Source organism: Melozone crissalis, unplaced genomic scaffold, assembly GCF_028551555.1.
Source record: "Melozone crissalis strain CALT ecotype California unplaced genomic scaffold, PUWL_Pcris_2 ptg000018l_1, whole genome shotgun sequence".
In the NCBI taxonomy this organism is placed as follows: Eukaryota; Metazoa; Chordata; class Aves; order Passeriformes; family Passerellidae; genus Melozone; species Melozone crissalis.
In genome coordinates, this window is record NW_026535796.1 from 539540 (window position 1) to 566629 (window position 27090).

At 40.9% G+C, this 27090-nt stretch overlaps 1 protein-coding gene across 1 annotated transcript; it reads left to right on the forward strand.

Moving 5' to 3' along the window:
- The first annotated feature begins 9745 nt into the window (after positions 1–9745).
- Positions 9746–26030, forward strand: SMIM38 (small integral membrane protein 38). The gene is made up of 3 exons (XM_054276271.1): positions 9746–9832; positions 11815–11889; positions 25243–26030. Exon 3 carries the CDS (start codon positions 25734–25736, stop codon positions 25932–25934), a length of 201 nt encoding a protein of 66 aa, XP_054132246.1. The 5' UTR covers positions 9746–9832; positions 11815–11889; positions 25243–25733; the 3' UTR covers positions 25935–26030.
- The last annotated feature ends 1060 nt before the right edge of the window (positions 26031–27090 follow it).

Below are 27090 nucleotides of genomic sequence, written 5' to 3' on the forward strand. Positions count from 1 at the left end.
TCAGAGACAGAAGCCTGGGCTGACTGCTCAGTACACATTCAGGAAAGTTCTCCCACTCTCCTTGTTGCATGCCCTGCTGAGTTGGGTTAAAAACAGAACTTTGTATTCTGAGAACATAGCCAAAGGTGGAAACCTGAGCTTAATGGGAAAGAAAATATATCCTTTTGGCATGTCAGAATGGGTTAGTTCTTGCAATAACCCCATGCTTTCCCCCTAATGGAAAGACTGAGATTGTGAGTTCCCACTTCCTAAGGAATGGTAGAAATTCGGCTCCTACTCTGCAGAATTTGTGGTTAATTTGCCTTTGTGTTGTTCTGGAGAAGAGTGAATTATTTCTTCATTCTAACTCCACTTAAAGGTCTGAAAGATTTCTTCTGGTTTTAGTGGCCTTTGGTCAGGTCTGGCATGTGTTCTGTAAACAACAGGGACTGTCCATGTGGCTTTTATTGACCCTAAAGCAAATTTTCAGGTGACACCAAGCTCAGGGTGATGACACACCTGAGGGATGGGGTGCTATCCAGAGGAACCTGGATAAACTCAAGCAGTGGGCCCATGGGAATCTCATGAGGTTTAACAAGACTAAGTGCAGTGCTGCACCTATCTGGGCCAGGTTAGCTCTGGGCATCAATCCAGACTGGGGATGAACAGATCCAGAACATCCCTGAGAGAAGGATCTGGGGGTGCTGGTGGGTGAGAAGCTGGACAGGAGCTAGGAATGTGTAATAGCAGCCCAGAAAGCCACCTGTGTCCTGGGCTGCATCGAGGCACTGTGGGGAGGGAGGGATTCTGCACCTCCCCACCTGCAGTGCTGCATCCGGTTTTTGGGTCTCAGCACAGGAAAGAGATGGAGCTGTTGGAGTGAGCCCAGAGGAGACCACCAAGGTAAAGCCGCACCTCTCCTGTGAGGAAAAGCTGAGAGAATTGGGATTGGCCAGTCTGGAAAAGAGGAGGCTTTGGGGTGACCTAACTGTGGCTTCCAGTAGCTGAACAGAGCCTGGAAGAAAGATGGAGAGAGTCTTTTCCTAAGAGCATGGAGTGACAGGACAAGGGGGAATGGATTCAAACTGAGAGTAGATTTAGATTAGATATTAAAAAGAAATTATTTATTGTAGGGTGGTGAGGCCCTGGCACAGGCTGTCCAGAAAAGCGCTGCTGCCCCATCCCTGGAATTGCTCAAGGCCAAGTTGGCTGGGGCTCTGAGCAACCTGGGACAGTGAAAGGTGTCCCTGCTCAGAGCAGGGAGCTTGGAATGAAATGATTTTTAAGGTGCCTTCCAACCCAAACTATTCTAGGATTCTGTGATAAACACAGATTTGCAACATACCTCTTGGACTTTCCAAGAGCTTTGCCACTGAGAAAATGAAGTACATGGTTGCTGTAAGATTATCAGTAAAAAAGTATTTAGATGCTAAACATGTTCAGAACCAATTTTTAAATGTTTTTGTGGGTGTTTTCCTGAGTATTTTGGAAGATTTCTATATCCAATTATGGTCTTTCATAGGAAAATTTTTGCAATTTGAATGTTCTTCTAATTGTATTCAGGTAGCTCAATGAAAAGGGTAATTGTGAACACGTAAAATTTACTCCTAAGTACCCTGAAAAGATACATGAACAACACTCAAAAACAAAATTTCCACCTTGGTTTAATATTTCAGAGATGCATAGAATAAATGTAATTCCGTTTCATGCTATAGAAATTGTTTAAAATACATATGTTTCAAAAGAACTGGTGATTTAGGTTCTATAATGTTTGACAGTGCTTTCTGGGATTCCTGTTGCAAAGAGGGAAAAATATGATTGATATCACTCTGGAAAGCATTTACCTAGGGCAAAGGCAGTCTCTTTCTATTCTCAATTTCTTATGGTAGTGCCTTGAGGCTGGTTAAGATCCAGCCTATGGTGTGTGAGTACACAGAATAGTAACTAATCCCTGTCATAAAAAAACCTTTAACCTAAAAGGCAGCATAAGGAGAGGGGCATAGAGAGAAGTAAAGATTTAACAAAATAACATTAATTCCAGTGTTTTGTTTTCCTGTTGAGGCAAAGTATGTTCTGGGGGAAACTAAGAGGATTGGTGGAGGAAAGGAGCTGCCTGAGTCTTCACAGGAGGTAAGGGATGTTGGAAGGAAGCTGAGGTAAAAGACTGAGACAGAAAGGGAGAAACATGACTCTAAACTGTGCAAAGGGATGAGTCAGAGCCTCTGGATGAGCCCTGACTCAGGAACTGTTTCCTTCCTGTTGGGAAGCATAGGGTGTTTTACACATATATTTATGTGTACTCAAGAGCAGACATCTGCATGAGCTTCACTTGTGGTGGTTTCTCAGGAAGAATGCCTGTTTGAATATTTAGCAACATTATATGCAAAGGTTATAAAGCCTCTTCAGGTTTTCTGTGTTCCACGGAGCATAGCAACACCTCTGGATTCTGAGATCTCCCAATCCTTTTTGAAGCTGTATGCATTTTGTGTCTCTTTTCAGACATGAGTTATTTCCCACACAAGGTTCAGCACTCCGAAATTAATTTGAGGTGTGTGAGGATTATTGTTTTCAGTATATCAAGTGTTATCATCTAACCCCAAAATTTTGATTAATCTCCTCCTCATTTGTTGATGGGGGAAAAGAACAGGAAAGTTGAGAACTGCCTTGATTTTTAAAACTCAAAGCACACTGAGGCCTGCTCTCTTTGCAGTAGCATCTCTGCTGAAGTGCTCAGGAAAAAAGTGAGAGGTGAAACATTAAATATCTTTTCTTCCTGCAGCTTGGAGATGGTTTGGAGAAAGTTGGTTTTTTTTCCTATTTAGCCAGGAAAGTTGATTATAGTTAATAATGCTACCTCTAATGTTGCGTTGTAATCTTATTTTAAGGAAATGTTGGGGCATTAAGCATTTTTTCCCACAACAATGAAGCAATGTACCTTTCCCTGCCAAAGATCACATTCACTTGCATCCTCTTCATTTCTGTAGCTGGAAGGTGAAGCTTGGAATTTTTCCAGTAGCCTGGCTGCCAATTTGCCATCATTGATCATTATCAGGAGCCATTTGGCTGAGGTGTCTCAGGTATAGCAAAGCATTTTCTTGCTGTGTGTGATGTATTTATTACCTAGGTCAGGTCTTGGGGTCCTGCTTGTACTGGTTTTTGGAAGGCTTTTTCACTCCATACCTGGCTGTGGTTTGCTAAGAGGTGGCTCCTATGAAATAATTAAGTCCTAGTGCAATGATTGGTTGGGGGGTATATGTGACGAAGCACAAAGAGTTTGCTGGCATCCACACCATAAGCAGACCTAATTCAATCCCTTGGCAGTCTGTGGAAGTTCAGCTGTTTAATTCAATGAGAGGAGGTGCCTGCCCAGTGCTCTTCTGACTTAATATTCAGTTCTGTGCCCCCAAAATGTTGCAATGTTTGTTAAGGAAGTGATGAGATTGTGTAATTCACATAGACTTGGTGTAATCCTCAGTTAAGTAGGAATGAAAAAAAAAGGGAGGGAGGTGAGGGTGGAAGAAAGAAAAGCCTATCAGCAGCTATAACTTCAGTTGCAAAGAAATCAAATTTTTGTCATGTGAAAGTACCTGACAGTGTTTATTGCTTTAGGGTTTACCAGTAAGCGACACTGCAAGAGCTCATCATATCTCGATAATACACAAAATGCTGTAAATGCTTTGCATGCTGATTTATTTCTAAACCCAAAACTTCATCCCAAGTGGGATTTACTTTTTTTTTCTATGACAGCTAAGCACTTAGACTCAGCATCATGCTGTTCATCAGTGCCTTGTTTTAGCAGTGTAGCTGTTAAGCTGAGATACAGGAACAGAAGGAGTTTTAAAAATTCAGTTGATCTTAATACTTTGTGATCCATCTAGTGATGCTTGTTGCATGCATTTTGAGGTTTTCAATTCTGTTTTATTAGCATTACATATAACATATGAGAAAATGTGTAAAGGCCATTTTTATTCAAAGTAAAACAAAAACTGGAGATTTTCTGTTAGTCTAAGGTTTTATAACAGCTTGTTTATTCTAAGTATAAATTCAGAGACAAATTTGTCTCATACTTTAATAATAGCCTCAGAATACTGCTAATAAATGCTGGAGAACTTGTCAATGCTAAAACAAGCTTGAAGATATTTGAATTATTTGCCAGACTTGGCCTTCACACTGATGGAGTTTGGGCTAGAATGTATGTTCTAGATGGCTGATCAGTTAGTACTGGGTGCCAAACAGCTATTCTTAGTGTTTATAGTTGTCTATGCTCCTTTAACATTTTCATAATCTATTAATCATTATTAACCCTTTAAAAACCATTTATAAACATACACTGAATAAAAAAGTGTGACCATTTAGGATTTTTTTCTCAAGTTTAATATTAAAGGCAAGTCCAAGGTCAAGATGGGCACAGGGAGGCTTCAGGGAGCTGGTGTAGTTTATATTTTGGCCAGTCAGCTGAGGAACCACGTGGAACTAAAATTAGTAAAGTGTGGGCAGTGAAGAAAGTTCACATGGTGTAATATGCTGTGGGCAGTATTAATGTTGATTTACCCAATCTGTTAATGCCATGGTCTGTCTAGACCTTTGGAACATTCCTCAGCTCCTTATTTAATGTAGGAGGAATCATTTCTGAAATTAGCATATAAATTGTCCAGAGTCAGCAGCCCTTTAAAGCTGTGTTCTACCCTTGTGTCATGGCACAGTAACTGTTCTGAAAAAAATAAGTTTCCCAGTCAGGCATGTTCTCATGAAGAAGCTCTTGACTTTACATTGCATGCTGAAAAAATGCACAAATCTGAGAAAGTTCATTAAGTTTAAAATGGGGAAATGGTCAGGATTTAATTTGGGTGAGTTGTATTTATTTAGTCACATTAACAGGGGGAAGTGGATCATGATAAGGAAACACCTGGCAGGGTGTGTCCATGTAGGTTTATGTGTATGTAGTTCAAACTGGAGGCTTTTCCAACTTTTACATCAATTTTTTCTTTTCTTTTCTTTGGTCTTCCACATGACTTGTATACAGACCATGTTGTAGGTGCACTCATCCCAGGGTTCACTATGACTGGCACTTGTGAGAACAAGCCTGTTCCTGGTGCCTGGCACTGGGATGCTGCCAAAATAAGGTGCCAGGAACTTGATGGAGGCAAAGCCTCCTCCCTGTCTCTTTTGTTGCATCTTCTGAAATCCTGTGCTTACTCCTTTCCACTTTAGTTGCCAAGAGTAATATGCAGCACTGCCTTCTAGGTTATAATTTTCAAGGGAAGATAATAAAACATGCATTCAGCCTGGGAAATCCCACAGGAGCTGGGAACTTGCTGTTTAGAAAGAGTAGGTTTAGCCTGAAATGAAATATAAAATATCAATATGATGGGGAAGGTTTATTTGGCATGAATCTGAGATGATCACACTGAGCAGTGAAGCCAATAAAATCTTTGTACTAGGAAATCATGTGTTCTGAACATGCCATGCACTTTACAGAAGAACTACTCCAGGAATGTTGCTTGAGAGTTTTATATGTTTATTTGGTACTTATTTTTTGTCTCCCTTGCTCCAAAAGCCAGGTGCTTTAATCACAATGAAATTCACTGCCCAGGTCATGGAGAAAAAAAAAAAAAAAAGGATAATAATGCAATTATAGCAAGCCCTAAAAATTATCTAAAATAACATTTTTATATGCAACTGAATAATAATTTTAAGTTGGAGTATTTCCTTACCTCTGCAGGGTTAAATAGTGAATTTCTTATTGAAAATGCCTTATTAAAAAGCTTTTTTCCATTCCAGAAAAGTATGGCTTGTGGCCAGGAAAGATGCTGGATCTTAAATTTGTCATGGGCCCAGTGTCCATCCTGTGTGTTGTCCTAGTATTCTGAAGGAAACATGTGTCAGAGGAGAGGGGGAGAGAAGTTTTTTTCCTGATTGAATAGTGAAAAACTGTTCAAGAAGGTAAAAAAAGCCCAAGAAAACAACAAAAATCAGCTCCCTCAAAACAATTTTAAAAGAATTCATTTCAAAAAAGCAAAGCTCATGTGGGTAAACACAGGAGTACTGAGAGATACATACTACTTGCAGCCAGCAGGGTTTGTGTTCTGTGCTAGAACAGAGGCCTTGGCTGGTGTCTGTGGGCCCTGAGCTTGACACAAAGCAAAAATCACAGTACAAGATGACAGGCAGAGGGTATGGCTTGAGGGGGAGCACGAGGGTCGTGGCCTGTGTGTGGATGTTCCAGCTGGGGTGGGATGGGCATGTGGAGCCTTCGCTCCAGAGTGAGCGATAGCAGCTATTCTGTGGTGTGAGCTTAGCAACCCAAGGCTTGCATGTGTTTCACAGGCTTCAGGGTGTCTGACCCAAAGATAACTGTGCTCAAAGGTGTCAGAATGTACCAGAAGAACCAGTGCAGGCTCATGGGGGTGGTGCTTTGGGACAGGCAGGGATTTGGGGAGGTGCTCTGCAACATCTCAACGCACTTCTCTGCTGTAGCTCCTGGGAGCTGCCTCTGCCAAGCTTGGGGTGGTAGCTGTGCTTTTGACAGGTACCTCTGAGGGACCAGACTTGGGAGTATTTCAATGAATTTGTGCCCAAGTCAGCCCCAGTTCTGTGACACAATGGGCACGGTGTCACATTCTTATGGTCTGCATTTGTTTGACTGGTCTGCAGAGGAAAAAGGGGTTTGAGTTTTCTTATCTGTGCTCCCCTGATATGTTGTAGCTTGTGGTAAAGCATGCATGCTTGTTTCTGTGTTTTCCCCTAAAAATATGTCTGCTTCAGTGGCACTTTAAATGTTTGAAGGGTTTTCCCCTCTATTATTACTCAACTTAATTGGAATTATGGTGCCTATCAAAAAGTATTACTACAAGGTGACCTGGAAATAATAATTTCCTTTCATCTATACCAAACATTCATAGATCATTAAAATGTCACAAATAAAAAGAGTCTTAGTCACAAAGAAATGGTTTTATATAAGCACAGTAAAATATGAGACTTCATTATATACAAAAGGGCTATGTTTTGTATTCCTTGTTCACAGAGGAAACCTCCAACACATGTGGAATGCATGGCAGGATGTAGGACCCTCTAAGGGCTGTATACAGATATGTGAAGGGAAAGAAGGGGAGAGAGGGAAAAAAAAAAAGACCCAACCAAAAAAAAAAAAAAAAGGAAGGCCCAGTGGTTCTGAGGAAACAAGCTCTTTCAGTAAAATTGGAGCATGTGCTGTGGGTGTGCAGGAGGATTTGTGCAGGGATCTCTGCGCTCTACATGTGCACGCATTCCTCCGAGTCAGACAGGTGTTAAAGGGAAATGGTGCCCAGGGGACGTGGCACCCTCCCCTGCTATCAGCAGCCCAAGCACATGACGGATCCAAAGGCAGCCAAGCACAACTGCTGAGGGCTTTGCCAAGGGGTTTGGATGCCAAATGCTGACAGAGAGTATCCTTGCCAGCTTGGCACCTTTAGGCCATGTGGCTGCTGCTGACATGGAGTTGTCATTGTAATGTGCTGGGAAGAATGGAACCAGAAACTGTCTTAATAGTTCTGTATGAATGAAACTTTCTTATTGTGAACATAAAATATTAATTACCTTACAAATGTGTCTGAGTGGCTGTACATGACTTTGGCACCTGGCCAGGCTGGCAGTGGTGAAATCAGAGGATTGCCTCCTGGCAGCCAAATTTATTTATCCCCCTGCCCCTCCCCAGCATCACACTGGAAATAAGAGGGGAACTATTTGAAAACAGTTGACATCTGGGGGAAGATGTTCATTGGTTCCTGGGATTTGGATCAGTCCCTGAGCTAGTGCCTGAAGAGTGGATTTAACCCATGCTGTAATCTTCTGGCACCTGTTACAGTTTTTGGCAGTGGCACAGGACAGCTCTGATTGCACTGAGGCTGAAGTAGTGAACATATGCCTAATGCCCATCCCAGAAAGAACAACTTAGTGCCCTTTATGCCTTTCCTATTGTTTTCTTTTCCACTTTCTCTTCTCTTATTCATCAAGCTGCTGTTAATAGTTATCATTACATGCAGGCAAGTACCCACCAGCATCTTGAAACCAATCAAGGATAAAGCAAGAGGTAAACAGGAGCAGGAAAAGTTTTGTCTTATCAAAATCCAGCTACTTTGTGCATTTGATTTTCAGTTGTTTGTCTGGCCCTGGATCTTTAGGAAGCATGGTAAATTAAGGACTCCAGGAAAAATTATACATATGCCAGTGTCTGAGATGTAATCAGAAGAAGAGTATTTGGTTTTCTAAACATGTTAATTAAAATGACCAAGTATGTGTCTTCAGGAAGAGAATTCAGAGGACCCATGAAAGGAAGTCTCTGCCTCCATGTCTCTGTACTGATTGTACATCTGTAAATGGCTGCCATCCAGCAGAGCTCTCAAGTGCATGCTTAACACCAGCACAGGTTGGCTTCAGCAATGTTGCTAGCTTTGGCATGTTTGGGACATTGACATGCCTGGTGAGAGGCACGTGCTTATGTGCCCTTCTGGATAACTAATTCTTCCTTGTGTCCTACAGACCTGTGGCCAGGAGAGTGGCTCCAGTGTCCAGCTCCCATAAGAAGGTATTGAAGATGGCAGTAGGGTTTCCCTTCATCTGCAGCTCCAGGGATTTTATCCTTCTCTTGGACATCACTGGAATACAGAGGTACAGAGTGCTGAAAAATGGTCTGAAGCCTACCAGCAACGTGTGTAACTTTACCTTGCCTGGTGCCTGTGCAGGATTTCATGGTGTTTGTTTAAAGTGACTCCATAAAAAGTTATGGCAGAGACTGTGAGCACAGAGAAAAAATATCACACTCAGGTATCAAACAGTTAATTAAAATCCACACTGCTGCATCACAGTTATGAGTGATTGTACAGAGGGATAGCTCAAGGGGTGCGTGTGTTAAAATGTATCACTGTGTTTGGTGCCTTGTGAAAAGTCAGTCTTGAGATCTGGGGTGATTGATTAGGTTTGAAGAGAAAGTCCTTGTATACTTATGGTGGTTCTCGGAATTACAACATGGCTTGTTTATCTAGGGAGCCAACAGAAGACCTTGGGCTTCTTATCTAGCCACAGATAAACACTGGTAAAGGCTCTTGAGTTATAATAAATGCAGATGATTTAATTAAATATAATCTGACCACTCACTGAGTACCTCTGAGTACATCTCATTAAGTACCTCTGTCAAAATACCTGATTTAGGGGAAAAAATATAAAGGGACAGGAAAAAATTCCATCAGTAACAAACAACTGTACCCAAAAAGTGCAACTCACACTTTGGACACAGTAAAGTCCAAGCAAGCAAACTCAGTGAAATATTCTTGTGTGTGCAGTTCATAGTCCACTCAGATATTTTCCAGACTATCATCTGCATCAGAAATTTGCTGGACAAATAACTCTGATTCTCTCCAGTAGCTTCTTGGTATGCTTGAGGTGGAATTCCAAAAGAGGAAGAGCTGGCAAGTTGTTTTGTTTTTACCTTCACCAAAGCCTGTTTGAATTACAGGGATCATAGTGCATCTCTGGTCGTTGGAACCTGCACTCATTTATTTTAAGAGAGTTAATTTCTTGGGGATCAAAAAAACACCCAGATGGGGAGAAGCTATCCTGTTGTGGGAAAGTTCTTATCTGCTTCATTGCAATAATTGAAAATGGCTTTTTAAATAGTCTGAAGAAGTTCACTTATTAATAAGACACAAATTTCTTGGGGGGAAAGAAAAAAAAGCAATTATGAGAAACATTTACAATATCTTTGTCCAGCTTTTTGCCCCTGGAGGAGGAAGTGAGATATTGAGAAAGCAGCACATGTGACAGATGCTGCTCAAGATGCTCAACGCATTACTTAAAGATGCTCTGTGACCATCATGCTGTGAGTACTGAAAGAATGTGACTGGGGTGGAACAGTTCACTTTTACTGTAACCACATCTGTATCCTTGCCACTCTCACGTGATGCCCAACAAATTCCTGCCAGTTCCTGGGGTTTTCCTAAACACATCAGGGCAGTGCAAAGCAGCACTGGCTTGGGGAGCCCTATGGTTACCTCCAAGTGAGCTGGCATGTCTGTAGCAGTTTGCCACACAGGGACAGCAGCATCGGTGCCAGAAACAGTAAAGCTCTGTTACTGCCACACATAGTTAATTAGCTCGGGTGTCACAGCAAACAAACACGGCTATATTGCTCCTGGTTCTGCAGCAAAGTTAATTGAGACTGGCTTGGTGATCTTTGCCCCAATATGTGGTGCAGACATACCCAGGAATGCACTCCTATTGTTGACTGAATACTGTATTTTCACATAAATGTGGCAGGAATATAATTGCAGGGTGGAAAGAGAAGGCCAGTATACATTCACTTCACTTTAGAAACCAAATTAAACCTTTGACTTAACTCACTTCTATACCAGCTCCCTGCAGGCATTTCTACAGGCTTCGTTAGAGCCAACCTAGAGGCCATGGAAAAGGTCTTACAAAAGACTAGCCAGGAAGCCAGTCACAGCCCCAGATCCTGCTGCTACAGAACACAATCTGCCTCTTGGCACCTCAGGCTTGCAGCTGCCAGGCACTCTCCTTATGTGGTCACTGGTGTTGGCTCGGAGGCTGGGGCAGATAGATGAGGAGGGCTGAAAGGGAAACACATTCATCACTGCCAGCAGCGAGTGGAGGCAGTGCCAAGTCACTATGTAACCAGGCACATGTGCCAATTTGTTCAGTAATTGGATTGCTATTTGAAAAATTAAAGTGGTGTCTAGAAAATTCTAACCTCTGCATTTATGAAGTATGAGGTTTGGGACTCAGAGGCTGAACAGGAAGAGTGGAGGGCAATCAAGCAGAGGTGTTTAAGGAGACCAAATGTAGGACGTAATTTGATTGCTTTCTGAAGTGTTACAACAGCTTCAGAAGCAGCCTGTCTGTACCAGAGAGACAAAGAGCAAGACACAGTGCAGTGGAAAGCTGTGACATTATGGACAAGCCGTAACCCATTGCTGACTATGGAAAATCAGTGAGGACTTGTCAGCTGAAAGCGATTTTTATAAAGAAAACGTCACTGGAAGGCAAGGCTTGATACACTTCTGTAACAAATTTTTCCTTAAAAAGGAAAAAGTTCTTAAAGGGGATTATTTTATATTTTCAGGGTTTTCTCAGAGCCTGTGAATTGTTGCTTCTGTCTGCTGTATACATTGCTCTCAAATACATTTGGTGAACAAATACCATTAATCATAAATGATGTTGAATTATCCAGCTAGAGGGAGAATTTGTGACTCAGAAATATACCTCTATATTATTTCTACTCTCATTGCACTCAAATTCAGACTTTGCTTTGACCCCAGCAGAAGCACAATTACATCCAAAAATATAGTTACACAAGTAGTCCTTCAGGCATTTCAGTATTCTTTTTAGTTGAGCTCACTGGCCACCCTTATTTAGCTGAAAACTTCGAGCATATGGGGATGATGGATTATAAATGGTTCCTAAGATAATATTTGTAGTTTAAAGTATAGTCCAGTTGCTAGTAGGTGTATAAAAGTAATGCCTGTGTTCTTCATCACTGTTAAGTGGAAACTCAAACTGGAAGCTCTGTATTTAAAATAATGCAAAAGTAACAATATATGGACTCATACTGAAGAAGAGCTATTTAGAACCTCTGTGAAATGCCTGATTATTTCTCATGCACTCAGACCTGATACAATGAGGTTAACACATGTCAAAGGAAAGGCTAAGGAAATTTTGAGTCACATTTCTGCCCCTAGATGGAGTATTCTGCACGCTGGGTTGGTTTTTATATATATATATATAGGGAGAATGGAGCTGTGTTAGAAGCCTTGAAATGCCTCTTGTTCTGTATTCCCTTTACAGTGTATCAAGTGCTGCCCATTGGGACTAGACTAACTGGGTCCCAGAGACCATTTAGAAGAGAAAAATCAAAATAAGGTCTGTTTGTATAATTGATTGAACACTATAAAGGCCACTGCAATTTTGTAGCGTCTCGTATTTGTTGGTGATAGATATGTGTATTAAAATGCAAGAAGCCTCTGCTTTACAACGTGTCACTAATTACTATGGAACATCTGATATTTGCAGCTTGCAGTGCTGGATGTTTCTGTGATTTTCATGGTATTGCCTTCTATGAGTATGCTGTGAATGCCATGGTAACCTTAGTTACTTGTTAAACATTTTAATAGTGACCACTGTAATATAGTGGTTGTGTGCAAACAGCATGCACCACTGCTTCGGAGGTGTTTGGAACACTTTGTTTTGGTCACAATTGGGGTAAAAATGTTGCCAGACTTCAAGAACTGAATCCTAAACTTGCCAAACAGGGAGCTGAAAGTAAAGTCTCCTGTTCTCCAGCTCCTGTCTTTGATCATCTCTGGAGTTTCATCGATACATTCCTGCCCAGCACTCACATGCTAAGTGAACCATGGCTCCAGAAAGCTCAGAGTTGCTTGGGAAAAGCACTTGGCTGCAGGCACTGGATTTGAAGGGGGTGGGTGTCAGATTAGAAGCCATCTTTTGAAAAACCTCACTTGTTTTGTGTGTGTGAGTGAGAATTCGGCTGCAGGCTCCTAGCTCAGGTATGTTCTCATTTGGGCTTCTGGTTTAGCCTATTCTTAACAGGAGGGACCAGCTGTAAAGTTTGTCCCTGGGAGCTGAATTTCTGCAGAATCCAGGATTTTCATTTGGACCTTTTTAGATACGATGTAAATGCCAGCAGCTTCCTAACAACTGTTCTTGAAGCTCAGAGCAGAATTTAGAGTAGACCCTTGTGAGTTAGGGAATTGCACAAGATATCCCTTCTCAGAAGGGAAAGAAAAGGCCCAACAAAACCTAAGCCATCTGACTTGAGTCCTAAGAAATGCTTTCCAGCTTTCAAAGAAAGAAAGGGTCTTAATTCAGATTTGCCAGAATGGTCTAATTAGTCCCTTTAATGCCATGCACCTTATAGTCTGTGCCACCGGATTCGTCCTATAAATGAGACGATGGGCTAATTCATCTTGGCAGCAGTAAACAGACCTTGTGATTGTCCTCCTTACAAACACCGGCCTGATTTTAGGAAAACGCTTTGACCAAGCCTGTGTCCCTACTCCCTCCCCCACGACGCCCCCTCTTTTTCTGAGTGCTGCCTGTGCTTCTTGCCCTCCTTCTTCTCCAGCACCCCCGCCCAGCCCCTCTCACACACAGTGACATACCTCACACGTTTGCCACTGCTAACAACAACCTGTCAACTCTTTCTTTGCACCGTGCTAGGCGCCTTTTGTTTCTGCAGCCCAGCAAGCCTTGCAGCTGTTGTCCAAGGCCTGCTCCGACAGCCTGTGATCAGTCAGCTGCAAAATCCTCCCTGAACAACTCGGTATTCACAGCTCTAATCGGGCCAGCGGACTGTTTCCTCCTCTCTCGCAGTAAATCTTTATCACTTGCGTTCTGCTCGTCAGTTCCTGGCGCCAGCTCTTTGGGCTGGCTGCTTGATCCCTTTCCCATACTCTGCTGGGCTGTGTGCTCTGAATGCTAACTCCAGCCTTGTTTAGACTCGGGGCTGCCTCAGTGCTGCAATCCACATGTTGGGAAGGTCTGGATTCCAGCTCCCCCCACCTCTCTGTTTTTTAATGTGCATTAGGTTTGTATTGCTCCAAAGGTGAAGCTATCAAAGGCTCCCTCCCTCTTTGCCCTCCCTCGGCCTGTTTCATACTTTGTCCATATAAGTTAGTTGTGTGATTATCTTTGTGTTTCCTCCCAGCAGACTGTTGTGCTTCTGTTTAAGATGTATCTTTGGAGAGGAGATGAGGGTGAGCTGCCCAGCCTGGGGAAGCTGCTGATGGCAAGGGAAAGCCTGGGGGAACTGGCACAAACCTTAATTTGATCGCATGCCCAGGGCTATTAACCCTCCTCCTAATGGTATCCCCACAGAGGAGTCGGAAACAGGTTTTCCCCCATCCTGTTCCTTACTTGGTGCCATCACAGTCTTTTAAAGGATTTACATCAAAGATGTTGAATTGTCAAGCAGATTTCTAGGAAAAAAAGAGGATCAGAGTTTGCTTCGTTAGTATCCTCAGCTGAGCTGAGGAAAGTCCTTGGAGAGTTTAGGGTGGAGGTTTCTGTCAACGTGGAGTTCCTGAGGATTTATTCTGGTGGAGCTGAAAGCACAACTTTATCTGTGCCTCTTGCCTCTTTACAGGATACAGCATGTAAACTCCTTCCGCCTCCTTTGGGAAAACATTGTGGGTTTTATTTCCCTGTATTTGGGCCTGGGATTGTAGATGATAGTCTAGTTAAACCTCAGTTAAACAGCACATTTTGCAAGGAGGCTCAGCTAGCTCTTAGGTAAAGCTTGCTGGAGAACCATTTTTGAAAAATGTAAATTATTCAGGAAGGTTTTTTCAGTTTATAAGGAACCTGGGAAACTTTTGTCTGAGCACTTGCATGAGGGACAAAAACTGATGGGTTTAGTGTTCTCTCTGAAACTGAGTCCATCTTTGACACCATTTCTCTTTCTTCCTCAGTTTTTCCCACCTTGAAGTCTTTGTTTTAGCTGTTCCAGGTATGTGCGTGTGCACATGTAAGCAGGAGTGAAAATTAACCAAATACAGCAAGTCCTTCAAGAATACAACATGAACTGGCTTTAAAAATGTTGTTTCTCTTAGCTTCAAATGGTAGCTGTAAAATAGATGCCCCTTGGAAAATCTGGGTTAATTTCTATTCAGACTTTCCATGCCTCAGTTTCTTATCAGTAGAGTATTGGCTTGGTCGAAGATAAGCCCGTAGTTATGGGATTCTTACAATTTTGGCATGGGTGGTCAGTTTGAGTCTGTAGAGAGATGCCATCCTTGTAGGGCTTTGTTGGCTCCCACTGGTGCTTCCAGGTGGGACATGTTTTGTCTCTGTGTAAACAAACAGACCTGTAAACACCCTTAAGGCTTCATTTGCGGAAATGGCTCAGATTTTGCTGGTGTCTGCTATCAAAGTGCCCTCTCAGTGTGTTCTTTAGTGAAACTGAATTGTGTGAACAGGATCTGAATATTGGCACTTTTTCTGTAGGCTGTCCCCAAGGGCAGCAGTAGAAATCTTCAATAGTACGGAGCATCCTACAAATAAGCTGATTGTACCAGTTCATATAATGGAATAATATAGTAGTTTGCAAGGGACTTTAGAAGCCATTTTTTTGGTGTTGAATAAGAAGTTAGTGGACATATTTATTTTGTGATATGATTGACTTCTATTTTGTGAAACGCTGGTGCTTTACCATGCAGTAAAGCACTGCATGGTAAAGCACCAGTGGGGAGAGTGGGATGGGCAATCCTCCTGCTGTCCCCTGCACAAAAAGCAGTTAATTTTTAAATTGTTCTGAAAGAACTTGATGTCCTCTAAGCGTCCTTGTATATACTAATATTTTTTTAATTTATTTTATTACATTTCAGAAAACCCATTGGGAGCTAGAATTTACATGTTGCCCGATAAGGTGAAGGAAATATTTTGTCTTTAAACTACAATGGAAGATTCTGGGAGTCTGAATTGAAAGTGAATGGAACCAGGAGAGAAGACTTTCTCAAAATTATTTTAATTTTTTTTGAAAATGAAAGCAACTCAAAACACAAAATACAAACAGTATTTTGAGTCTCTTCATGCAGAAGTAAGCAAGGATGTGCACAGCTTGTCTCAACTTTCCACAGTAGATTGCCACAGTCCTCATGTCCTGGTTCTCACCTGCTGATTTGCACCTTGAAGTGAGGGGTTATTTTGAAGGATGCAGCTGGTGCTGACCTTGGTATGGTTGTAATTCTGTGGTGGTTGGTGATGTGGGCTTAGGATGGCTAATTGGGAAATGTCAATGGAAGTTGTGACGTGAAGTTTTTATCTGTTCTTTTCCTCAGAGCTTTGTAGCATAGGGGACGACTCCCAGGAGGCAAATATTCCTAATGGGGGAATGTATTACTGTTTTGAGTAATTTGAGAGTTGAGTTCAATTCTCATTTTTACCCAGACCACAATGAAGGCTCTGTACCTTTTTCTGTTGGGTGGCTGCTAGAAGAGGGCTTTTTCATGGCTCTGGGATGAACAGGAATTTGAGAACAGCCTGTCTGTTCCCAGTTGCAAATTGAAACTGCACTTGACTTGCTTTTCCTAATGCATCTGGATGCATATATTGGAGCAGGATATTTTATTTCCCTGTTTCTTTATTTCTGAGGAGCAATGTCAACTTTTTTTCGTAGCTCCTCCCATATCTGTCTTCTAAGAAAATCTCAGATGCTAACAACTTACTGTTTGATTTTTATTTTTACAAAGTTGTTGATAGTATGCTTGCACAGTAATTCCATTTGAAAATAGTATTTTAGACTAGGAATTTTCTTGTCTGATTTGCCTCAGACTTTCCTGAAAAATTCTACCTTGACATAAAGTTTGCACCTGTAGAAGTTTAAGGAAGTCTGTTTAGCTTTTGCTTTGTGAGGGAGAAACTCTGCCAAAAGTGAGTTTCTGATGAAAGACTAGTATAAGCATGGATAGACTGCTTGCATCATTACTAGGTAATATTAATGTATAATCAATCTAATCAAGAAAAAACATGATTTAATGGATTTTATATTCCTTATAAAAAATTTTTTTTGTTCCTTCTTTGGCTACACAGGGTAAAATATTCACAACTAACCTATCATGTTTAATTTTGTGAGTTGCTTTTGGTGTGCGCATTTCCTGTACATCTTGAACAAAACCATGCAAAAGATGAACAGGGAATAAAGGGAAAATTTATAAATGGTTCCATGTGACTGCCTCTTCCACAGAGATTTTTTTCTCCTGTTACTTGAGAAGTTAAGAGGGAATGCAGGGCCATGCAGTGTTTGTTAAAGCTGATGGAATATCTTTCTCCCTCTGGGTATCTCTTTAATCAATGTTTCTTTATACCATTAGGTCATCTCCTCTTTTTTCAAGGCTGTTTTTTTAATTCTGAAGAAGGCTTGTTTTGTACATTTCCATACATCTTGATGTTTATTCTAAGAATTATGACCTGATCACTTCCTCTCTTTTCCTCAAAATTTCTGTCTTTTTATCTAAGTACCAGAGCGCAAAGATAACCCCATCATAGTTCTCTCATTTTCCCCAGCAGTTCCTCCCCCCGCCCCCCCCCCCCCCCCCCAATGAAAAAATGAAAGGTCTCATGGTCTTACAGATTTTCTTTATGCTTATTTTGGCTTACTTGCAACCCAAATACATCATCATGCTATAAGACAGCTCTCTAAGGCTCTTGGATCAATTAAAGGTAGCCCTATTCATTGCCAGTACAAACCTTTGCCTATTAACTCTTTCAAAGGGCATTTGTCATCACAAAAAGCTGTGGATGCTGGCTGGGTACATTGATTTAAAAAAGGTATTGTTTTAAGGCTGCTGAATATCTTAATTAGTCGTAATCAGAGGGGAGATTGTGTCTGTAAAGTGATACAGTTACCTTTCACCTACTTGCTTTATTTTCTGAGGTTTTGTTAAAAAAAAATCTCAGACATACCTCAATCATGCTGTTTTCAAGGTACAAGAGGAGTGCACTTGCTGATCAAGCTCTAACTTAATCACATTATTTTGTAAAGCTAAATATTTAGTGTGGTAATCCAGAATGCATCTCCTTGGCCTGTGATCAGCCAAGAGCAAGTCAATGTAGAAGCACTGCTCCTTGCCAGCAGCCATCGTCCTTCTCTTCCCTCAGAAATCCTCGGTCTGTATCCTGGAAATGCAGAAATCCACCCCAAATCTTCAAGCACTTGCACCTGTGCTCAGATCAAGCCCACAAATTTTTCATTAATGCAGAGTGTACACAGCCCTGTTCGGCAGGTCAAGGTAGAACAAAGTAATGTTTTTTAGACGAGTAGTTCATTTGCCACAATTATTGTCTCAAATAACTTCAAACAGTTTGTTGATGTGCTCCGCATCTCTGGGGAAATGTCCTTTTCTGCTGTTCCCTGAATCAAAAATTTCTTGCAGTAGTTAATCATAAAAATTTGTTTTTATCCAAGGAGACCCCTTTGAAAGTGAAAATCCATGCTTTTCCTTGATATTCAAAGTTTTCTTTGTGCTTATTGCTTCCTTGGGGTTTTTTTTCTGAGCAAACAGCATAGTTTATATTTAATTTAAAATATTTTATGTGAATCAAACATTTTTTAATGTGCATTTAATGGAGGCATTGAGATATAGACAGAACCCTTCCAGTCACATGGCTTGGTGGTACAGCAATGGCTTTCATCATCTGATCCTCACTCTCTGGAGGTGCAATTCCAGAGAAGAGGATTTGGGAATATATTCTTTTCTTTCCATATTTATGCAAATATCTTCTTACAGGGAGGAGGAAACACTTGACAAAAAAAAAAATATGTTAGTCACACTTGATAAAAGACGTGCTTTTGTGCTTTAATAAAATACTAGATACAGTGGTGATGGTAAAAATAGCATTTAATTTGTTTCATCATGGGAAGGGGAGGGGATGCAACTGGTGTCTTGCAGGGGTAACTGATGTCTCCCCCCTTTTCTGAGACAAAAATTCTTTAGAAAATACCTGGTATACCAACCATGGATATAAAATGGCTCATGCAGTTTGGTCATTTGGAAAGCAGGACAGTGCCATAGCTGGGAACCACCTGACAAATGAATCCCCAACACTCACACTTAGCTGGTGCTTTGCTTGATGAATTTTGTTATAGGAAATGCCTGCATGCACAGATTCTCAGGGAAATGTGGCAGAGTCATGTAAATGCAAGTAGTATTGTCCTCAGTCTCTTGTTTTCCAGTGAATAAGTGTGCTGAACAATGTATGGCTTTAAGTGAGAATATGTTTATGATTCACCTAATTTTCTCAGAATCCAGGATGGTACATTTCTATCACAGGAGCATATTTCTCTATGTGTCTAGATCCTGCATGAAGTAATTCTTGTGAGTATTTTATCTCCTTTTTAAAATTTTATTGTTACAAAAATGCTTCAAAAATTTAGTTCTGTCTCCAAACTGCTGTACAGTCAGAGCCTAGTATAATCTCCATTTCACAGATGAGGAAAACCAGCCTGAAAAAGATAAAAGTTCCAATTCAAGGAACTTAAGCACATCTTTTAATGTTCCTGTGATTTTGGCATAAGCTATTATGAAGAGTTTCTCTGGGATGCTGTCAGAGGTGAAAACAGCAAATGCTGAGTTGCAGACAGTACCTCAGCCACAGTACTGCAAATTTTCCTTGTTATACTTGATGAAAAACATGAGACAATGGGATTGTCATAGAGGAGAGAGATTTATTTTTGTAGTTAGTTATTCAATATATGTACTGTGGTATTGAACCTCATTTTAGCATGGAGGTCAGTGAAGTTCTGACCTTTTCCTTCAGCTTTGTAGATTTTCCCAGAAGTGTGTAGCATCTTTTCTTTGGTCAGGTGCCTCAGATATAAAGTCAGAGAAATAAATCTGCACATTTCTCCCATGGCTGTGATAAGCATATGTATTTATATAGAATGGCATTGTGTGTCTTGCTGTCTGTAACATTATTAGGTGTCTGTACAAGTAGGAGATTTATGGAGTGTAACTCATTTTTCCTTCTCCACACTGTTCCAGTGGAAGAGCTCAGACTGCGATGAGAAAAAGTAATACACATTATTAAGAATTCTGATAAAGTAGGCTGAATAAATTTGTTTTCTTTGTGAGCCTTAATCCCGTATTTTATTGGCTTCTTGGATATGGCTAATTTATTTGGAATTCCATTCTGTTCCCGGCAGCATTCCTGATTAGCAGTTTGATCACCCAGAGCAAAGTTACATACCAGCTTTCAATTCTTGTAATCTAGCAGTGTAATTTTTTCAAATGGACTCTTTTCTTTCCTTCTTTGCCCCAGCTCCCCTTCTTTTTGTATGCAAAGAAACTTTAAAAGTAAGCAGGATAACCTGTTAATAGAATGAAAAACCTCTTCAAAACACAATGTAGTTTGCTGAAAGCCTGACTTTCATTTTTGAAGTGAAAAAATGAGGTTTGGAGCAGTGTCAGTGCAGCATGTGAAATGTTTGCCTTCCATCACTTATAAAGGGTAACAGTTCTTTTCAATAACTGCATTTTATGAGTGAGGTGATATAATCTTCAAGTCATTTCCAAGGTCTGTAGTTCACCAGAGCACACTTTGCTTATGGTTAGTTTCAGAAAGTTTGACTTTTTCTGTAGTTGTTAAGTTTGTCACATGGTGGACTTTGTAGGAAAATGGCAGCTTGTGGAGGCCCAGGGACCTACCATTGGAACTTTAACCTCAGGGCTATTGGCTCATGCAGTCAAAACAAAGGATGACCAGGACACCCAAATTTAATTGTAAACCAGAGGCAGGTTTGGGTCTGAACTCTTTTTGGTACAGTGCAGGCAGAGCATAATCCAAGTGATCTGGTCTGCCAAAGACATGGAGTTGCAGATGAGAGAGAAATGAGTTTTCCATCCTGTGACATTTCTGAAAGTCCCAGTCTGATTTTTGCACAGTGAAAAGGAAACAAGGATCTTAAGTGAAGGGAGGCTTGGGAACAGCCCAGAGACAGGTGACCACAGTACTCATCAAAAGGCTCAAACTGTGGTTTTATGCATGAGTGCCTTGGCTGCATAATGTTTGAAGGCTGTGATCTGTCTGGTTTGTACTGATCTTGAATTGTAGGGCTCTGGAAGGCAGCTCTTGGCACATACTTTGTCGAAACTGAAGCACATTATGCCAGTTTTCTATGTTTGAAAAACTGGCACTTTGTTGAAAACGTTGTTTTGTCAAAAATAGTACTCATTAAATTCTCTGCTGTATTGGTGTGAATTCTGTTAATTCAGTGGGGGGAAAAAAAATCTACTGATGAAAACCAACCAGAAAAGGTTGGTTTAGGGCTAGATCATTGTGCCTGGTCATTTTTGGTGATAATTCCTTAATTTCCTCAGCAAAAAACCCTGAGGTTCTTTCTATGCCAAAATTGGGCATCTGAGTGTGAAAACTTTGCAAATTGTGTATGATCTCTCTGATCGCTAAGGAGATAATAATTACTTGATAACACACTGCTCTGAACTTTATAACGTAAATTTAAATATGTATCCCTGGTTTTTTCTGTTGAGTCACAAAGTATTTTTGTATTTTTATATTTGTTCACAATTAGGTGGACATTTTGGGCATTGCTAATCTTTTAATTGATTGGTGCCATTAAGTATCGTGGCCTGTATGTGATCTATTCTGCTACTGCTGGGTTGTGTTCTGATCACATTCCCAGTAAGAAATTCCTGTAAATGAAAGTGAACCAAGATGTCTCCTGCTGACCATTACCCCATCCAGCAGCACATGGAGGTGGTCATGGAATGACAGCAGAGGTTTCATCAAGTCTTTTTGGAAATACAGATGTCTTTGTGTAATCACTTTTAAGATTGATTTATAAGGTTTTGTTACATTTCCTTCTAGTCCTTTCCCTTCACTTTTATTGCTATTTCCTGTGATTTGTGCTCTTTTGTTGCATTTAAATCTCACTTTTGACCCCTTTGAGGATGAGCTGGGGTTTTACTAATACTTATGGTTTTATGGAGGCTGAAGTTAGTCTTAAGGGATGAAACATGTAATAAATGAAGTATCTTCTGTCTGTCCTTGTTGTTCTTGATCATAGAAATGGGCATACTGAGCTGATTACAGTGGGAGGAGTGTGTTTGCTGGGGATTTTCCAGGAGAAAACTCGTGGGGCAGGTGTTGACTTTGCTTTGACTCAATGCAGGGCTTAATGATCTTGATATGTGCATGTTATCACAACTTAGGTGTGATAGGAATAATTGACTCTGAATGTCAGATTTTTGTCCTCTAGAGCGGTGACATCTTGATCTGACTCTTTTTAAGCAGTACTTTGTTTTCAGTATGATGTAGAATGCTTGCTCAGGAGGTTTCACATATGTAACCTGGAGCAAGGTGCCTTTTTTGACTCTGATAACTGTAGAAGGAATGTGATTCTGACAGATAAGTGCTGGTCTTGAATTTTTCCTTTTTTTTTCAACAAGAATTCGCAACTTCTTATTAGCCTTGCCAACACCTGCAACTCTTGGCTCCTTCCTTTGGTAGATATCCTGACTTTTGAATGTGTGGAAAATGCAGTAAGTCAAATATCCTACTTTTTCATTCTAATTTACTTATATTTTGGGATATAGTTCAAACTGGTGATAACAGTGAGTGCTTTGGGATTATTGTTGTAATGTCTGCTTTGCCACTTGTAAGTTTACTTGATATTTTAAAATTTTGGGAGTTTAGTGATACTTTACGAGATTGCTTTGTAAGGGAATTGGAAAATGAGATGTGAAATCTGTTGCCTTACATTTTGAAAGTCAACAAGACTGTGTAATATGTACTTTTTTCCCCTAAACTACCCTTCAATAGGCATTTACCAGAACAATTAATTATGTGATAATTTAAAAGCAAAGTATTAAATTTATCTTGGAAATAGTTACAGATTAGAGGATTTTAATAAATATTTATAGCAGAATAGAGTAGTAATATTGGTTGTGTGATGAAAACGCATGTTGGTAATAAAATATTGCCCGTCAGAAATACTGTTCTATCATGTCATTGTTCCCTAGAGAGATGACTGATTGAAAAATGATTTTAATAAAATAAACTTTGAACAGAGAGGAGGCTTTTATGGGTGATAAAGCACACATTCTTCAAAAAAGGCACATCATTAAAAGTGGTGCCAGACATTAGGAACATCTGTTGTGTGAAAAAGTAAATTTGGGAAAATCCAAATAATAATGCTCAATGTATAGGCTTCACATAATGCTTTTCCTCACTTGTTCTCAAAATACTTTGCAAAGAGAGGAAGAACAACTACCCATGTTAAACTGTGTTTTCTAAAATCCAGCCACACCAGTTTTCATCTGGCATTTAAATTTGCCTTGCTCATGCCGTGCCATTAATTTTCCGTGGGAGGAAATCTGTCCCAGGGAGCAAAATCCAAGCAGGAAAGCATGTCCTTCCATTTTGGGCAGCATTCCTGTGTGTGAATAAAAGCAGGCTGCCAAGCTGACAGCCGTGGCATGTGGAGCCAGGGAGCTGCCATTGCCCAGGCAGCTGGCAGGGAAGTTGTGTCAGCCTGTCCTGGGCACATCCCGGTGCCAGGCGCCAGGACTGTGCCGCCTCTGTTCTGGCTTTGACACCTTGCAGGGACTGCCGGAGCTGAGCACCGCTCGTGAGCCCAGGCAGGAGGAGGCACCTGTTCCCTTGGCAGTGCAGTGAACCCCCAGTTCATCCCTGGGGTGTGCCCTTAAGTATCCACCAGGCTCCTCGGGGCTAGCAGGGTGAGCTGGAGCTGGTGGCCAAGGCATGGGATGTGCTGGGTTGCAGCTCATGCTGAAATCAGTGGTTTTCAGCAATGCTGCTGGAGCACAGACAGCTGCCTTGCACCACGCTGGAGGAAGAGGGTTGTCACGAAAGATGCACTTTTCCTTAGAGCTGTCCAGATGGGCTGGTACAAAGATACTGCTTCTCTAAAAAAATTCAGGTATTGTCGCCTCAGCCAATAATTAATTGTACAGCTACCAAATGAGCCAGTTGCCCAAGTGAGTGCATACTGTGGAGCCCCTGTCTTGTTGCAGCAAATAGACCCACTCAACAGTTTGTCAAACTGTTTTTGCTGCTGAAACCCCTTTCAGATGAGATGATGATTTTCTTTTTTCTCATCTGTGTGGGTGTGGGTCTCTTAAAAGAAAAGAGCAGGTTAGAGAAACAGCTGTCAGGAATGATGTAGTTGATTTTCCTTTACGGCGAGCTGGTAGACCTTTTGGGCCCCTTTATCCATTTTCCTGTAGCTGTAGGTGACCCTAGTAATAGATACATCTGTATTTATTTGTTCTCTCCAGCCTGCTGCATTTTTTCAGCAAAGTCTTTGCTAGTTGAAAGGAGCAGTCCCTTTAAACTCAGCAGCTTTTGCAATCTGTAGGTATAAAAAGACATTGTTTGGTGTGCCTCCTCAAAGATTCCTCCTTAATCCTGATTTTGTGTACTCATCCCTTGGTTGAGCCTTCCTGAACAGAGGAATTTGAGTTGATTCCCATTCCCTCATAAATGCATGCAGAGCAATATGTCAGACTTTCTTGCCTTTGAAGCAATCTGATCAGTTCTGACACTTTCCACCTCCATTAAGGAATCCATGTGGTAGTTGAGAACACCCGTTAGTGTGAACAAACTCCTGAAACCCCTGAAAGTATTTGCTTTGCTCTACCATTTAACTGTTTACAAAGCCCAGGGCTTTGCTTCTGATACACATTCAATAAAAGGGAACAGATTATTTTATTTAGCTTTTTTAATTGCAGTGTAAATGTGATTCTGTTGGCTGTGTAGTAGGCAACATGTTGACTTTCATGAGGCTACCCCAATCAAGGACAAATTTGACCAGAAAGTGATACTTTGAGAGGATACTGACAGCCAGTATTTTGGTATGGCATTTGGCCTAATGCAGAATTTTTAAAAATTGAGGAAGCACCTCTGACACAGGGCTATTGCTTGAACCATATCCAAGTCATTTCACTTACTGCTGATTCTTCCCAGTTTTGCCATCATAATTCCACATGTCCAGGCCCAGGCAAGGAATAGCTTAAACATCAATAAAAGTTCCTTGTTTTCTTCTGAAGTGGGTCCTGGAGTTTGTGCTAGTTCTAATGAGGACTTGGCATCTCTAAGGATATTACTGTATCCTGTAATCTCAAGGTATTACTGTACCCTGAATTTAAGGGAAAAAGAACATAGAATTTTCAAAGCCTTATGTCTCTGAATCAGGCTTTAATTTCTTTTTAGACAGAAAGTGCTGTTTCTGGGGAAAGGAACTTGCTAGTTAGTAAGTCTGAAAAGATCTTAACAGTTCCAGTAATTACTCATTTCATCAATCCATCTATATTTAAAGTGAGCTAAACCGAGTTCTTTCCTATAGTGTCTGCTTCAAATAATGCTGCTTTACATTTGGAGAGCCAAATAAGGAAACAGAGGATAATCTTACAGGAATTTCATTCCATTTCAGTTTGAGCAGCTCAGACTTGCTGTAACAAGAGCACTTCTTTCTACGAAACCTTTTTAACATATTCGACTAAACAAACTATCTCCTAAAAAAACTAGGACCATTTTTTTTTGTGTTTGTGTGTGTGTGTGTGCTTTGCTCCAGCCTTGGCTGTTGAGGACATTTCTGCATTTGTCTGTGTACTAAATAAGTGATGCATTTTGGACAGCTTCTGTGTTCTGATTTGTTTTCTTGTGCTTTTTTGTGTCCCCCTCTTCCCCCTCCCCTTCTTCCCCTTTTCATTTGTCTAGGGGGGAAAAAATAGCTCCTCCAGTGTTGTTTCCTGCAAAGACCATTCTTAAGAGCTGGTTGGACAGCACAGGACTCTTGAAGTGATAGCTAATTGGTGAAAGAAAGGCCCTGATTGTCTTGAGGGAGCTGGAAAGTGCTGCGTGTGCTGCTGAAAGGGACTAGGAAGAAGGTGCCTGGTTTCGCTGAGCAGCTGCTGCTGGAGATGTTTGGAGATTACATCAGCATTGGAAAAGAGGGACCAAAAAAAAAAAATCCAACTTCACAGAGACAGAGTTTATGGAGGTTTTTTCCCCCCTTCCAAAGGTCTTCTGACAATACTGTCATTGTCAATATGAGTTTGTTAATTCTTTATGAATAGCACATGGGGCCTCTTGACTAAATAGTACGTTACATGTCCCAAATCTGTCAGCTGGACTCTTCTCCCACATGCTAGTGAGATCACTTTGATTGGAATGTTAGAGGAATTGCTGGGCTGGCTGTGCAGAACTGAATGCTGCATTATATAATTAGATCTCCCAGTGTATTTTTTTTCACATTACCTCTTTATTCTAGCTTAATTATGGAATCAGTCCTTTTGATGGTTTTGCTGGTTGTAATTATATTAATACGATTCATTTTGTGGTCCTGTCTTAGTGCTTATATAGATTATAAACTGTCCCAAAGGTTTCCTGGCACAAAAAAAGAGGACTAAGACTTCAAAAGGCTCGTTCAGGTTTGAATTGACAATGGGGAGAGCTGGGTAAGGTAAATGGAGCTAGAGCAGCTTTTACCTTGGGATCTGATGAGAGAGAAATGACCTGCTGAGACTGCAGCTGAGTGAAGATCCTTCAGAAAGCCCTATGCTGACAGAGGCGAAGCAATGACAACTGATTGAGTCAAATGACTTCCTATCTGACTTGAGCATGGATTTGCTGTTGGGAACAGACTTGTGGACTTCTGCCAATTAAATGATGTGAACAAGCTGGAAAGAACCCTCTTGCTGGGCAATCCAAGAGTGCTCAGTGTCCACAAGCCATGCTGTGGGCTGGCAGGAGCACATTTTCACCTGGCTGGTTGATTTGGTACCAAATTTTTCATGGCCCTTCCCAGCCAGTCAGATCTGAAACTGATGGAATGATTTTAGCTGACCATAATCTGCCAAATATTCACATTTCTTAGCAAGTGATGTATATGAGTACCAGTACAAGGTGGATACCACTGGAATAATCTGTTCCATGGAAAACAGATTTGTGTCTCAGAGATTGTTTGATGGACTCTGGCTGTGCTTCCGCACCAACAACAAGTGGGGTGACAACATGAGTGAGTTTTGATACCAAAGCCTGCAAGTGACCTTCATGCCTAGCCTGAAACAAGCACCCTACTAGGACACTGGAGGATTTGACTATTTGCCCAAGGACAAAGTGACTTGGGATTTCTTGGTAATTTCTTAACTTCCCTGGCAAAAGCAAGCAAAGTTTTTCAAATGAACTGTCTTCTTTAAAATAGATGTTGTATTAAGTCAAACAACAGTGTAATACTGTCTTTTAAGAACTAAATTTTTCTACAGTAAAGATAGGGAAATTGTGTTACCTTGCCCTAGAAATGCTCTATCCTTGGCCTAGTTAATCTTTAAAAATTATTTTTTAAAAAATCCTTTTTTTTTTGTTTCATCATTTTCTATCTCATGTGAAAGGGAAGGTTACTACTTCATATATTTATTTTTATATATCTTGGTAGCTCACATGATAATATCAGAGTTGAGCTAGGTAAAAGCCTACAGTATTCCCATACAGAGTTTCTGGCCCATTCATGAGTCACACACTCCTATAGGCTTGTCATTAGTAACTGCTCATCAGCCCTTGTCTTTT

What these genes read in the sequence shown, in the direction of transcription:
- SMIM38 (XM_054276271.1), top strand. Translation starts at nt 25,734, where the DNA reads ATGCTGCATTATATAATTAGATCTCCCAGTGTATTTTTTTTCACATTA.